The 14499-nt window shown below is 38.0% G+C and overlaps 1 protein-coding gene across 2 annotated transcripts in view; it reads right to left on the reverse strand.

Annotated features, from left to right (window-relative positions):
- The window catches only part of CEP85L (centrosomal protein 85L), a 131822-nt gene that overhangs the window by 17351 nt on the left and 99972 nt on the right, over positions 1-14499 (reverse strand). For both annotated transcript variants that reach the window (XM_079299315.1, XM_079299314.1), the window contains exon 4: positions 6643-6764. In XM_079299315.1, coding sequence (XP_079155441.1) covers positions 6643-6764 — 122 coding nt within the window. The remainder of the gene's footprint in view (positions 1-6642; positions 6765-14499) is intronic.

Below are 14499 nucleotides of genomic sequence, written 5' to 3' on the forward strand. Positions count from 1 at the left end.
CTCAGCAGAATAACAGGTTACCCAATATACAAGACTCAAGTGGTGGCTACGTGCTGCTCTATGGCCTCCTGAACCAGCTTCTATGTCCCATTTCTCACATGTTAGCTATTTACATTCTAGTTAGATTATTTATGGAAAGCCCTATCATTTTCACAAAGTAATGATTCTGGCTTACTTCCAGGTCTTATAAACTTGTATTTTGCTCCCTTTTCTTCCATTATGTTGAACAGTCTTTATTTTTGTAAACAAAATTTCAAGGCTTGAGCCATGTTTCAGTACTTCAGATCAATGATATTTTGTTAGGAAGGAAAAGATAAAAACCTCTCATGGCAGATTGTACCATTCTCTCGTCTTTCCCAGAAATTCCAACTATGACCCCTACATGAAATCCTAACACCAGAGATTAGGCTATCAAAGATGCTGATTCTGAGTAAGTATTGCCATTTAAGGAGAGTAGTATTCCTTATCTGTCTTTCTGCCTGTCACAGATACTTCCATTCATAATCCCCCCATCCTGTGATTCTACGTACAAAGTTGTCTAAAATTCAGAGGAAAACGTCTACTTGACCCTAACTGAATCTATTGAAATGAGCAAAAAGAAAGCTAGAGCCATAACAATGAAGTATCAATGGGAAGTGGGGTGTCTTTATTTTGATTCAATTGCAGTTCTGTCCCTTAGTTCAAGAAATCCCCTTTGAAAACTCAAGTCAGCACAGAGGATCCACATCTGCCAGAAAAGTACTTTGCCCCCCCAACTTCTAAGTTATTCTTCTTAACTTTAATTTTTAAATTAGCATAAATCAAAGTCCCACACTCCAAGTCAAGGTAAGATTAGTATCTTCAGACAACACTAGTAACGTCTTAAGAGAACAAATCACAATTGATACTTACCTTCAAAAGTCACAAGTTAACAACAATTTGCTGTTTTAGATAAAAATGCCTGAGCAGATTTCTTCAGAATCAGGATACAAAGTAAAATACAACATGGATCCCTCTGTATTACAGATATAATTGATTCCATACTGCAGCTGGAGGAACTCTGCTTTGTTTTGTTGCTTAAGAAGTTGGATACAAATTTTTATATCCCTTTGTTTTAGAGGCATGATCTCTTGGGACCAGAAGTCCAAACGTGCGGAGTACTGATAGGGAAAGAGATCCTTAGTACACACAGTCCTAAAAACAATGTGAATACCTTTTCCGGAATTCAGAAGATAATGCCAAAGAACACCAACATCAGCAAAGCTCATGAGAAAAGATCTCAAATCTCCTATGCAATAAAGTCTCCTTTTTTGGTGAAAATGTTCTAAGTGAACCTCCTTTCTTCCAGTCAGAGCAGAGCTTACCATGAAGGGAAGATGGGAACACTATCTTTGGGGGTCAAGACACGATCTGGATAGATTGGTTTTCCATGGTATTTTCAAATGACTTTCCTGAATTGCATGAGGTTTGAAATGCTTGCCTGACCCACAGGACGTGAGCTAGTGCTGAAGCAAGGTAGGCAAGAGCACAGACAGCACTTTTGAGATTCTACTTTCTCAAAAACCTTGGGCTACTTAACCAAGGGGGTGAGCAATGAGGAGGACACAGACATAAATGTTGCTTCAAAGAGAGGACTGCACTCTCCCTCCCATGCTGGGAGCTCTTCAACTTCTGCAGTCTCCTGACAGGACAAACACAGAACAACTCTTGACCTCTCCTGCAGTTCTCAGACAAATACTATAATTTCCTAAAAATATTTAAATCTACAAAATGGTTTAGCAGCAATTCCATAGAGAAGTATCTGGGACTGCAGCTGACCAAAACTCCCCAGTGCTGTTTGGCAAAAAGCAAACACCACACAACCATGGCCACTTGAGAGACAAGTGCTCAGCCTGAGAGAGGCCTCAATGGCCAGTTTGGACACTCCAGGGAAGATCTGCTCATCAGCTGAGAGATCTCAAAAGATAACAAAAACTACTTCATTAATAGAAAACATTATCTAGGAAGGAAGACTAAGTCATATCAGGAAAAATCTAATGTTTGAGCTAATCAATCACCAAACTACCCAACCCAGAAAGGCTGTAAACACCTGGTATTATAGATACCAATAGTGCTAGCATCTAGTGACAGCACTACTGCTTGCCTTCCCTAGGGCCTGGCAGTTAGGTTAAATAGGCCCTTTTGAGCACTACATCCTTTCATCATGACCAAGATTTACATTATTAGATGAAAACTAATTTCATCAATGTTATTGGCCTTCACATCTGACAAAGTGACCTTTTAAAACAGCTAAAATAATTGCACTTTAACAAAATCTTTCCCAACATTTAGGAGCTCAATATATACAAAGTCTCTTGTACAAGTTACCTGGGTGGTTGTTGATATTGGAAAAAGATAAAGGCATCTTTTTCACACTTTTATTGGAAGCAAAGCACACTTTTATTATGCAGCACTCTGAGAAGGTTCCTTGCAGCCACACTCCCTGCATGACTCCCTGTCATACACACATGCACTCACCACATAGGTGGTATAAAGCTTCAGGTTCCTCAAAATGGCATCAAATCATCACTCAAGTGGATATGCTGATGATGCAGATTTTAACAAGCCAATTGAAATTAAAAGAATTACAGCTTTATACTAGCATTAAAATGAATGCTATCAGAGCACATAAAGTTTGATGTAATAATCTACTGAAGTCAGGACAATTTGATACAAGACAAAGAAAAAAAATCTACTTCTCAGTGTCTCAGTGAAAACAACTAATCCTAATTCAGATATGGATTTAAAGGTTAACAATTTAGCAACTGTTTTAAGAATGTACATGTTGTTATGATCTGAGGCATAACAGCTATTCACTAAAATTGTACATCCAAATCTACCTTTCCTTAAAAAGCTGTTCAAATGCTCTTATGGTATCTGCAATAGAACACTGCATGCACAGTGCTATTCTCAGCAGCTTGTGTCATATGTCCAGATATTTGGCATTTATTCACATACCTACTACATACAGCCACACAAACTCTGCCAGGACCCCATTAGAGACATCTCCAATGGCAGTTCTGCCTCAAGGGCCATTCAGCACTGCACCAAACAATAATTTCAGTGGTGTTACTGTACTGAACAGAGGAGCAACATGAAGAATTAAAATGTGATGCTGTAATTTTCTAAACCAATACAAATACTGTTGGCTCCCTCTGGTGCTAAATATAATGCAGTGTTACACCCTAAGCTGCCAAGGCAATGATATAATCCAATTATTTCGTACAGCAGGTGACAGACATTATTGTAATAAGTGCTACAGCAGCAGATTTCCTCTTACAGACTAAATCCTTAAGTCCTCATTCATGGCCTGTACCAGCAGCTCTTACATGGAGAAAACATGAGACAGACCTTTAAGACGTGACACACATATGACAGGCTTGCTTCCTTACATCAGTTTTCACTTTCTGAAAGCAGTCTTCCCCTGATTTTCTTAACAGTAGACTTAAAAAACATTTCAGTTTTCTATTTATTAAATTAGCAGTGACTCCTGGAGTAGTTTTAAAAAGCAAAACGTCTTTTAAACCCATTCATTTATGCTGCGTACTACTTAAGTAAATGCTGAACAGACTACACAAAATCCATCAATTTAATTTAGTATTACTAAATCTGTGGTTCAACACAGCATGCAGATCAAAATCAAGGTACTTGTTCTATTCTCAGGTTCAAGTGGCTGTTTGGGATTTAAAAAACTTAAAAATGTTTGCATTTCTAGTGACATATCAAAGTATCCAAATACTATGAATCGCACTGTTAAGCATTACTCCTTGAATTGTTTTTGCAACTATTGGAAACTCACTTGCAGCTATTCCTATACAGTAGATTTCCAATGCAAAACAAGGAAACTTAATAATGTAATCTAGAAAGGCTGAATTTTTTTGCCTTTTTATCTTTGTGTGGAAAGAAGTGAAGCAGGCAGCATATTTCACTTTTCTTCTTTTGCTCTTCCTTTCTTTTTTAACGAGATAAAGGTACAACAGCCTGAAGAGCATCCATTTCCTACTTATTAAAAGATTTAAGCACTGCTATGCAGAATAAGGTGTATGATGTTAATCTCCTCCACGTCCTTGATAAGTGGAACACTGGTACAACTCCAAAAAGAGTGTTTAACCTTAAAAAAAAAGGTTAATGACTCTGTGGGTGAAAGGGAGGCTGGTGAAAAAGGCAAGAGGCAGGTGCTCCTGGTGTGCCTCTTTTCATCCAGCTGTTCCTTGTACTTGCCAGCAGCAAACAGCTGGGTCTGGAGCACTGTGCCAGCTGCTGTCCTGCTCCTCTGGCTACCAGGCATCAGGAGGCCAACCCATCTCTCCTGAGCTTCTGTACCCTCAACCACCAGTTTGTAAATTCAGCATACAACTTAAGGAGACTACATCTTTTAAAACTCCATGAAAACTGCATGCACAAAGGGCCCTCTTAGCAAACACCTACTACCTAACCTCAGTCAACAAATGACTTTCTTCTCCATTTCCCCAAAGCATAAATTCAGTAATTTAACTACCACCATGATGAATTAACTAAACTTCAGCAAACTTTATGTTTTTAGTTTTAGGTCTATTCCCAAAGAAATTAAAACTCTGAAAAGAAGTTTAAATTAAGCTCAGGAAGACCAAGAGCTGGAATACTTAGATTTATTCCCAAACACCATTCTGAATATTTTGAAGCTCAGTGCAGGAAGGCCTTGTGGTCCCATGTGTTAAACAGAGGTAATACACTATTTTCACTTAGTGCTGCTTTGTGCCTTGAAGGAAGGTAGTTTTCACACTTAAGCCTTATTAAAACCCCATCTAATGAGAAATATAACACTAGTGCTTTTTAATGGATTTCTATTTCAAGGTTTTTACATAGCAGATCACAGAAAGCACTACCTATTCTTAAAGAAATAAAAGAATTAAACAATCAGTTGTAAAAACTTTGTAAATATGCAACATTGATTCATGCTAATCTTAAAAATACAAATCCATTGATGTTTTAATTTCATTGTAAAATACCTTTTCAGGCAAATACTTTGCTCCAATGGATATTCAATATTCAAAGAAGAGCCTATTCTGTGATTTATTGTTACACTGCATTATTACAAATTACAACATTAACACCAAGTATCTACTTGAATATGTAACATCACTAAGTGGTCTGTTCCATTTCAATTGCTTCCAAAATATATTTTGCCTTTTCAGCTGAATGAAAAGAAATTATCTAAACTGACTTCTGGTGAGAAATCCTGAAAGAACTGTACTCATCATCATTAAGTCACACAGAAGAAATTACTTGCACAAAAAAAGAACCAGCACATTTTCACTGGGTATCAAGAAATTTTCTTCCTCCACATGGACAGTATCATTAGCAGTAGGTAACATTAGCAGTCAGCCAGGTTACAATCACTTCAGAAACTCCTCCCTTGACTGTAAATACACTTCCAGCATGAAAAGAGCAAAACCAAATGCACTTTTAGCTGCCAGTGTATAACCAGCCTTCATGTAGAGCGCACAGGATGACAAGCCCAGCAGAGGCACTGAAGACCACCCCAGCCATCATGAGCAATGTATTCACTGCTGACAGCTTGGGCCTCAGGAGGTGGGCTGCAGGTTTGCTACTGCAGCATTACTATGACACAGCAAACCCAAAAAAACACTGTAATCGAGCTGGTCTTTAAGCAGCTGATCAAAAGGCTCTGACAGAGGAGATGTAAACAACAGCTAAAGATGTTTCCATTTTAACTTCTCACCCCCTTGGGAGATCACCACCTCTGCAGGAGAGCTGGCACAGTAGGATGGTGAGCCCACCCCTCAGCTCCCGAGTCCCATCTTTGCTGCAGCAGCAGGTAACACACACTAACATCCTGCACCACACTAGGGAACCCAATGTCAACTTCCATCCCTGAAATGCCACCACAGCTACTGGCCAGAGTGCTGAGGGACAGAAACACCTTAAATCACTGCAATTCCTCCTTCTGTTGCAATAGAGGAATGAACAGATCTTGCACAAGCACAATCATCTTGGTACTAGAAACTTAACACCAGTGAGTTGCTATTTAAGGCCCATTCAGATTGACAGAAATTCTAATAAGAAGTGATGCATTTATTGACATAAAGATTCTAGACTTATATTTTTTATCTGAACAATTTGTACGAGTATTTGAATAGGATTTCATTTTACTGCTGAATAATACTACAAAGGCCAGTTTCTCAAAGCTTTATCAAATGGGTTCAAATATATTGCGTTTGTTTACTTGTGACGGAAAAGAAAAAAAAAGCCACAATGCAGCTGACCAATTTTCATCTTGCAAGTCACTTCCAAGACCTTACATGCACAAAGATGTCCTATACAAACCTGTAGCCTGGTAAGAAGCTAAGAGGGGAACCTGACAGCAGAAGTGGCTGTTGGGCTCACTGTTCTTTTCCCACTCCAGAGGCATTAAACCTCCTAAATACATTTCCAATTTTGTGTAAGACTTTAGGTCAGCTGCAAGTCTTCTCTTCTAGCAGGATTAGCTCCTACATATTTGTGCATAAATAGTGGCTGGACTGAAATCTAACAGCTTTACTGAGTAAATAGCTCTCCTGAAAGCCAGCTTTTACACCATAGCTTTTGCTTCATCTGATCTCATGAATACAGCTGGGTACTTACCTATCAATCACAAACTCCTTCTGTCTTAGCAGCCCCTCTTTAATTTTCATTAGAGATTCCCAGTTACTGGAGTCCTGATAGCTGGTAGCTGGGTAACTTGAACGAGATGTTCCGGGTGAAACCTGCATAAAATAATTGTAGGATTAGCCTCCAAAACAGTGAAAGTAAATAATGTCCTACATATTATGGCATTTACAAAGTGGTTTGCTCTTACACAAACCTAAGGATTGTTTTGCAGTTTAATTCAGATTTGCTTTGTATTAAACAACTGCATTTATAAACAAGTTTTGGGTAATAAACTTCAGCCAAGTGTCACTGATTTTATAATTTCTCTACTAAACAACTCATATCTCTGAAAGCAGTTGGGAATGAAAAGCTCATTTAGAATTAACTACAATATCAAGAGGAAGATCACAAAATGTTCATATCCCGCTGCAATCCTTGTAGCACTTCAAACAACAGTGCTTGTTAACTTCAGACACACTGGTAACTGCAGGTAACAGTTGCTACTGTACCATTCAACTCCCACCTGTAACGTTGGTGTACACAGAGAGAAAAATTTCTCTTGATGTGTGTGCACTTAATATATAGAATATAGGAATATAATTCTGGCTAAATTGTATAAGAATAACACTTTCACAAGTAACAGGTTTCAGGCTTTTTATTAATTTTCACAAAAGCCAGGCTTCATGTCTTGCTACAAACTGAGGGCAATAACTGAACTGAATATGAGCCAACAACATCATGGTTTGGAAGAAAAGTAAAAAACGAACTGCGATGTTTAATCAAGAAAGCATTTATTACAAGTGTATTACAAATATCTGCATCAGGAATTCACATATGGGAAGGTTTGAATAGAGCTTCTGAAATCAAATGGAGGGATCCCAGCATCAGCTGCCAAGAAGTATCATTCAATCTTTCACCAGCTTTTTGAATCACCAAAAAAAGTACTCTTTTCATTATCTGAGAGTCATCCTGGACATCCTCTCTTTCTGTTTTTGAAAAAGAGCAGAAGGAAAAAAAGTGAAAATATGGCTATCAAAAAAAAAAAAAATACTTCAGGCTATTTTTTTATAGCTCCACAATGTTTTAAATTTAATCTGAAATTACAACAAGCTGTATTAAGACATATGATCAACAATTAAAGTAAGTTAAAGAATTGCCAAGCACTCCATGTTTCTGGTCAACGTTTTACTGCGAATTATAACACTAAATGGAAAGAATTCATTGCTTAAACGCCAATATCATGAGGTACTAGAGTCAGGAGCCAATTCCTCACAACTATAAACTCTTCCGTAACTTTAGAAAGTATTTCTTCCCATTTAGTCTAGTTCAGATCAATGCCTAGCTTGCCCACTGATGTGTTTCTGAGCATTTATTTTCCTTTAATTTATAACCTAAAACCAGATAAGATGACAAGACTTACCATTTCTAAAAATCTTTCAAGACTGTTACAACCTCACCTCATCCCCCATTCCCCCAGGTCCACTTTATCTGCTTCAGTGAATTTTTCTTTCGCTTAACAAACTGGATCTCTTCAATAGTAAGATCAGTTATGGATGATTAAAAAAATAACCTCACAAAAACCAACCACAAAAACCATCAACAGTTCTACACATTAAATACTGCAGCCAATTAATGCCAATTAAAAACAAAATCTAAACTAATCTATGGTGATATATTTTTTTTTTTGCTTGGGCAGTGATCTAATAAAACTCATGAAAGATACCTAGTCACGATTCTTCCTATGAGTAACATATAAGTAGAGTCTCTATGGCTTAAGAAATCTAAAGTTTATTTTGCCTGGGTTGCTCCATCCAGACCACATCATGTCAAAGTCATCTTTGGTGCTTATGTATAGAATACCTTGGGATTGTCACATACTGTTCTGTATTAGTTATACATATGACTGGCTGAATTGAGAGGCACTAGCACAAACCTATTCCAGTGAAAGTCTCTCCTAGTGACCCGTGCCATATCATACAGTACAAAGTGACAACATCAGGAACTATCACTGGACTTTGTGCTACAGATTTTTTTCCTTTGCTTTTCCCACTACAGTGCTGATGAATGCTTTCCTACATCCACCTCAACACCATTACACTGCAGTCAAAAAAGACAAAATAAACAGTCCTTATAAAAGCTGAGATTAGATCTTTACTCTTCAGAGCCAGAATTTCTTTCTTTACTCAAAAGAAAACTCACAAGCATTTGACATGATGAATAGGAAATATATTATACAGCCAAATAAATTTATTGAATGTGATGAATTTTGTCTTTAAGAATGAACTATAAAAATGAAGAGATTAAAGACAACAATTTAAATACAAACCTATCTTAAATGAAGGCATTCTGGAAGTCACTGGTGGTTTCTCTAGAATTCTTCAATGCAAACCCCTTATTTCAATCTAGCACCTCTGCAAACAATAATTTGCACTGAAGTTGTAAAAAAACCCTTCAAATTTGGTACAGCAAGTAATTAAACAAGTAAATGAAATATTATAGCTGCTGAAAAGCAATGCAATGAGTTTTGCAAAGTTAAGAACAGAGTAATCTTTTGTGAATTATATGCAAACAATAGTGTGTTAGTTTGGGGTTTTTATTAAATCTAAAACATAAGGCCTCCATAGATGATTCACTGAGATGGAATATACCCAATCCTATGGAGTATATACATGATGTATACACATATGCAACAACAAATAAAATACTGGTTTGTATTATAATTGTTGCTTCAATTTTTCACTCTGCATAAATGAAAACAGAAACAAAAATGTTTGATTCTGACATCATTTTTCATCCTACCAAGAAAAAAAGAAAAAGAATATACTAAAAATACTTCTTAGCACTTCCCAAAATAACAAGACACTTCACTCATTTATGAGCACATGGTGTTGACTACTACAACAGCTTTCTAGCTGCTTTGAATTGTGTGGTAACACACAGGCAGTCTGCTTACATTGGAGTATCTTGTCTCCTTAGGGATATCAAGCCAAATAGTGAGACCAGATACACTTCCAGGAGTCATATTTAGAAAGCCATCCACAACTCCAAGCCCTTAACTTGAATCATCCACAACTATAAAACAAAATACCATCTGGAAAGACACAGCATTCTTTTCTATCTGTCCTGCAAAACACAACTATTTTTGTCACCTGGCACCTCTTCTGAGAGTATGGACCTTGTTCTGAGAACATGTGTTCAGTTAGAACAGAATCCTTTGCACAGTGACATCCAAAGGTCCTCACTAACTTGTTTTGTGACAAAGGCTTGGCAAACCTTCAAGCCACTGTTGAGGCAAAGTCAGCTGCTGGGGAAAAGAAAGAAAATAAGAAATCTTTGCTGTACTAACCTAGATGCAAATACTTACTGCTGGAACAGACATTACTGATTGATAGTTTAATGCTATGAAAAAACATTTTTTCTGTGGACAGAGTGTAACAACATTCAGATAACTGAGGTTAAATATGGCTGAGTTTTTAATTGTGCTAATTAAAATTATCTTCTCAAACACACCCATAGTTTCTGCCTGAAGCAGATCAGTGTCTCAGCACACACAGTAGCCCAGCATTCTATGTGTAGCACACTGTGTCATGTCAGATGATGTCATTTGCTACATGACAAAGTAAAGGTGAAGTCCAAAAATGTCAATATAATACCTAATGTCAAAAAAACACCCCCAAAATAACCTAATGGATTTAAAAGAGTTTTTTTATGAAAGTTGCAGCTTAAATAATTTAATGCTGTCCATACTGAACTGTAAATTTTCACAGTCCATTACTAACAACTAGCAGAGACCGATAATTTTGTATGCCAGGTGAGTTATCCCTTATGGACAGCTGCTTATACTGCCTTACACTATCATAAACTCCTGTCCATAGAGATCATTCTTCTCTTGCTGCATTTTACAGACATTGCTCAACAGAAAGAGAATTCCTTGCATTCACAGCTAATCCAAGGTAGAGAATCAAAACAAACAATGTCAGCAGGAGCAAAGGATTCCATTTTTGACTGACAGTTGAGGAAAGAAATATGGGTGACCTCTCAGGCTGTTCTCAGGGACATCACTGGATGGATAATGTGGGAGAAAGAAGAGGTGAATGTGGCAGCAGCAAGCCCAAATGCACTTTTGTCACAGAGATTCCTCCTGCCTATGGGTCACCTGTGACAGGAGAAGGTTTGAATCTGCAGAGGCAGAGCAGCAATCACTGAGGAGCTCTGTAACTGCTCCCCACCCTGGTTAAGGAAAAGCAATTTACCCATCCCTTCCGCCCCACACAGATTTCTTCCTAACACCAGGCTGAGTGTTTCAGCTCAGAACAGCACCTATAATTTAAAAACAATCCCAAAAGATCATCCATTCCTTTTGCAGGTGAAACACGACAGGGATGGTGGCTCTTGTGCAGGAAAAGCAATAGAAGGCTGCAACCATGGAATAAGGCCCAAATTTTAAGGAATGTTTTATACAGAAAGGCTGTGCCCTGCAGAAATGCACTAGAAAAGCAGCTACAAAGCTGAATCCTCCACAATGTAAGAGATTCTGAGCTGGGTACAAACAAGAATACAGAAAAGAATTCCTAAATTGCAGGATCTGTATCTCACCACCACCTACCTACTGCTCTACTCCACTCCATCTTTGCCTTTTAGGGAAGATAGTGATTTTGCTCAGCAGGATATAATCACTACAATTCTTGGCAAGCAACACCTAGGCTGCATTACATTTTGCCTATGCTTTCACAAATTTCCAGCAGTCACGGGGGAAAGAACATCTAATCATGCTCTTGCACTTTTATTCCAGGCACGGTATATGTAGTGCTCTTTGGGGAATTTCATTAATGTGGAAAACATCATTAAAATCAAAATTGAAACACCATCACATGGTGAGGTACTCAGAAATACAGGTGTATTGTAGAGAGGTTAGCACTGCCAACAGCAAAATAAAAATCAATAAGGCTTGGAAAAAAATCCCAAACACATACTTTATACAGACATGCAGCCTGCAAAGTAGTTAATACAAGAGAGACCAAAACTAACAGGGAAAATACACTTGACAGGAGTTGACAATTTAACCTGCCTGAAAATCAGCTTAATGCAAGTCAGAATTGCCTGTATATGGGATGTTGGGTTACAAAAAAGGGGATGAGGGAAAGGACAAACAGTGACTTTAAAGAACTCTGGCATAAACCCAGTTGCAAGAGTATGTCTGGTAGTACAATGCAAGGAAACAGAGAGTCACTGGAACAGGAAAACATGTCCAAAGAAGAGAAACTTTGACAGCTAAAAAGCTTAGAAAAAGTAATTTATGATAAAGGGCTAAATATCACAAAGGCTGAAGAGACATGCAATCAGACAGCAAATACCTTGTTTCCTATGTCAAGAGTCCATGTATACTATGGCTGATTGAATGAAAATTGAGACATGGAAATCTAGGGTAAGAGTATCAGCAGAAAGCAAACAAACACCAGCAAACAAAACAAAAAAACCTTTAAACCAACTGAAGAGACAGAGAAAAGTAGCAAAAGCATATCACAAACAACTGAGAGAAGATACAAATTTTAAGATTTTAGAATCTGCACTGGGTGAAGTTTAGCAACTAAAGGGCAAGCCAGTCCTTACTTGATGACACATCAGGATTTCCTTTGAGTTAGGGTTAAATTATGCATTCATGTGACCAACAACACACAGAATACACTAGGCCAAGAGCAGAATAATCACAGTTAGGCACCAATCTCATAGAGAAAAATTTAAGAATCAAAATACATTTTAAGAGATCACCTCAAAGATACATAGTCAGAGCTGAACTGCATGTATGCTACATCTGTTGCAGGACTCTTTAGAGCTTTTTCAATAAAAAATTAAAATGCTAATGTTATTTACAGATACCACCACAATCATCATAAACTTAGAGAAAGTGGAAAGCTTTCAAAATGGAGAATAAACAGTAATAGCATTCACATGCCTCCTAAATGCAGCGCTCCCTCTAGTCATTACACTTTCACCAGCACATTTGTTCAAACTTCCTTCACAAATGAAATCCCCACTGCACACAGGGCAACACCCTTAATTCAGACCTCAAAGATCTGACTCTCATAAGCCTGGAGGGAATCTGACAGTCCTGCAAGTTACTGCTATTTGTATATTTACTTCTTCCCCAACATGTTTATACTGCAGCTGAGGCTTCTGAACTTCATCAAGGTCAGGTCTGATAAACACAACAAGGGAGGAAGACATGGTCCCTTCACACAACAGCTTACAAATGAATTAAGAGCAAAGCATAGCAAGTACATGGTTGCTGGGATACGACAAGAGATGGGAGAAAACAAAGGCTAAGGTCAGGTAGCTGTTTACCATGGAGGAAAAAAATTTAAATAAATAAAAAACAAGCAGGAATTTTTTACTAATGGCATAGTTACAGGGTTTTGATAGCAACCGCGTGATCACTTAAATGTGGCATAAAGGCACACTGCTATCAAAGGGAGGGGGCCTGTTCTCCTGCCTCTTCTCACCACTTCAAACATTCATACCTTTCAGCTCCCTCCTGACAGCCCCAGTCCTACCCTCTTCCCTCCATCCCACACACATGAAGGTTATTTGCATCTCAGTCAGACTCTTATCAGATTCATTGCACAAGGCCATGTGAGATCTAGCACTGGCACACACTCTTAAGTGGGAAAGCAGTGTACAAGACAACACATTTTGCAGTGGCACACCTTTGTGCTGGATTAGTAGGAACATGACAAGCTGAATTACCTCAACTCCAGGCATTCCCAAACCCTTCCAAATGTACAGATTGAGTTTTTCCTAAGCTTCTGAAAAATAATCGTATTATACAGTTGCTATAACATTGTTAAGTTACTGGCCAAGACCTGGTGTTTAGATAAGCAATCAGTTCAATAAAAGGAACTTGCACATGAAGATGGTATAAGAGAATAAAACCAAAAGCCTCCTGCAGTTTATTATTTTTCAAAATAGTCCTGCCTGTGCTGGCTCTATGCATTATGATAGCACACACAGGACCATCAGCACAGTCCAGGCTACAGTCAGAGACTTCATGTGTAAAATCCTTCTGCATTCAGAAGGGGATCCTGAATAAAGCAGAAATATAGCAGGGGATTTGTAAGGAAAGGGAACTGGAATTCTGGTCACTGCTTAACTGGCAAGGTTTTGCTCCTTCTAGCATCTCTGATGGTACTGTGCAAAAAAAGTCCTCCTAGAAGAGGCAGCAGGCACTCAGCAGTCCTCCCTGACTTTCCTGACTGTCTCATCTCTGTCCCTTAAGCTACTGTGTTCCTGAAGGGTGAAAGAGGCACTCCCAGAGCTGCACATGGGACAATGATACACCCTCTTCTGCTTATCTTCCCCTGAACAGCCACGCTCCGCTTGCTTTTATGTGTTGTTATAACATTCCTTCATAGTCCGTGCAACACCAATATTATTTTTGTCATAAATCCTTTCCATTTATATTCTGGCAAATGTTATGAACACAAAACACTTCTAGGTGCCACTTAATATGACGTTAAAAGCAACAGCGCCTGGAATTTTCCACTGATAACAACTGGGTCTTTCCTAAGTATAGAAGCACTTGTTTTATTAAGTGTTCATTTTATCTTTCCCCTGCATTGAAATTCAAATGTTCTTTACTATAAAAAAATTTAAATATCTGAAGGGGAGCTTCCACAAGAACAATTAAATAAAAAAAAAAAAAAAAATTTTAGTTGAAGTTTGACTGTTAAATTCATTATTTCTTTTTGTTTCTTATTCTGTCCTGGAAAGCAAAGTAAGACCATTGTTTTACGTGTTGCACAAATACAGGACGTTATTCACTACAAAAAAAAAAAGGAACTGTACAAGTATGAC

This window comes from Erithacus rubecula, assembly GCF_903797595.1.
Source record: "Erithacus rubecula genome assembly, chromosome: 2".
Lineage (NCBI taxonomy): Eukaryota > Metazoa > Chordata > Aves > Passeriformes > Muscicapidae > Erithacus > Erithacus rubecula.